A 1,862-nucleotide genomic window follows, 5' to 3' on the forward strand; every position below is an offset into this window, starting at 1 on the left:
GAGTGTTGTTGGGAAAGGGGTCAGATTTGACCCGAGGACACCAGGAGGGTTAAAGGGTTAAAAGTAGAGTCCGTGTCAGCGTCCGTGTTTTGAGATTTGAGACGTGAGGGGTTGTGTCTGACACAGATAAGACCCCCAGCGAGACTCCACCCAGGGGAAGAGGTCCAGATGTAGGCGCCGACTGGAAAAAAAACACTTTAACTCTCCACTACGGACGAAGAGAAGAGACCTGTGATGTATACAGTATGTGCATGCTGCAAATATGGGTACCGACTAGTATTTTTCATCATTTCAATAATATTCAGTGGGTCTCATTTTAACTTCATGCATTCTATTTCCTCTTATCCATATATTATTTGATCACGTTCTGTGTGTTTTTCTGATTGTAAAGCACTTTATAGTGCATTCACTGCATAAACAGGTGTTATACAATTACACTTTCTTATGATTTTTATCATAAACAATACGATTTGGACGCTTTTAGGGGCTTTAAATCAGACGCTCTGGTTAACTTTTGACAGCGTTGACATTCACATCAGATTAACAGAGCAGGAAATGGAAACTATGCACTATGGGAAGTGCAGTCTCCAGTGTTTTTACTTTCCTTGTACTGTACATACATTTCTTCTGTGAAATTAAAAAGAACATTTAATGGACTCGTCACATCTGTAGGTCTCCGCTGCCGAGGCTCTCTCTGCTAGTTTCACATCCTGTTTCTGGGACGTTCAGCAGGATCAGTTAAGACGACGGATGTGGTTAAGGTGGCCAGTCATGTTTGAATAAACAAATAGGAACACTTCGTGGTTGCTTTACTGCATGTTTGTCTCAGATAACACCCTCAAATTAAAGCTGAAAGCATTTAGCCCCATGTTTGGTTTCCTTTCATATCCAATGAAAGGCTTTCTCTACATTTCTATAGACGGCTTACAGCGGAGAGAGAGAGAGAGAGAGAGAGAGAGAGAGAGAGAGAACTGTAATTTTCCCCTTGTGGGATTAATAAAGTGTATATTATTATCATGCTAGTTCACTGACATATGAGAAAATAAATTTTAGACATATTTTGGTTACAATGACGGGTTTAACAAAGTATGCATCATCATCATTATTAATAATAGCCCACTTATAATTCCTCATGGGGGAGACAGAAACTACAAACTATAGGTTTAAAGACAAAAGCAAAAACTACAGTCCATTGACCTGAGAAAATTCTTTTAGTATTCATTCATTCATTCATTCGGTGCTTCCTACAGCCCGTGGAGTTGCATGTAAACCTTACAGTGGCGAGGACAGCCTACACGTCCTCGCAACATCGAGATATTTGCTTTTCTTCTTGTCCCCCCCCCATTATTGCCGGCCCGAGTGTTGTCTTTACTCACCTGCTCCTTGCCTGTGTGAAGCCATGGGAAGGTTTCGGAGGCGCCGCGGACCAGGACAGGGGGCTCTCCAGGTTCACACACAGGATGTAGACCAGCAGCAGGGAGCCGCCGGTCAACGCGCCGAGCGCCAGCCTCCTCCGGAGCGCCATCGCCCGTCAGGAGGCGCGCGGTGGCCGGCAGGCTGCGTGAGCTCGCCCTGCCCTCCTCTCCGTCTGGAGGAGCATGAGGAGGCAGAGGATGGAGGGTGAAGAGTCAGGGGAGGACGACGTCCCGCTCAGGACACAAGTTTTGTGGGGTGTTTACTTTTTTCGGTGAACCAGGACGGGGAAGGCAGGGTGGGGGTCAGTGATGTTATGCTGGGATTTAATTAGCCCGCAACAGGATCTGGTCTCCACTCCTGGGCTCCACTCAGCACAGCTACAGTGGGAGGGAGATAGAAAAAGAGACCTGAAACGAGGGCAGAGACTCGGTGGGGGGGGGGGGGGG

At 46.6% G+C, this 1,862-nt stretch overlaps 1 protein-coding gene across 2 annotated transcripts in view; it reads right to left on the reverse strand.

The window, feature by feature from the left end:
• st6galnac (ST6 (alpha-N-acetyl-neuraminyl-2,3-beta-galactosyl-1,3)-N-acetylgalactosaminide alpha-2,6-sialyltransferase) overlaps positions 1-1,862 on the reverse strand; it is a 16,313-nt gene that overhangs the window by 13,153 nt on the left and 1,298 nt on the right. Inside the window, exon 2 of one of the 2 annotated variants that reach the window (XM_034860001.1) lies at positions 1,377-1,588. In XM_034860001.1, coding sequence (XP_034715892.1) covers positions 1,377-1,525 — 149 coding nt within the window. In that variant the 5' untranslated portion in view covers positions 1,526-1,588. Of the gene's footprint in view, positions 1-1,376; positions 1,794-1,862 lie in introns of both variants that reach the window. The other variant, XM_034860000.1, reaches the window with a different exon arrangement.

Source organism: Etheostoma cragini, chromosome 21 (genome assembly GCF_013103735.1).
Source record: "Etheostoma cragini isolate CJK2018 chromosome 21, CSU_Ecrag_1.0, whole genome shotgun sequence".
Taxonomy (NCBI): Eukaryota; Metazoa; Chordata; class Actinopteri; order Perciformes; family Percidae; genus Etheostoma; species Etheostoma cragini.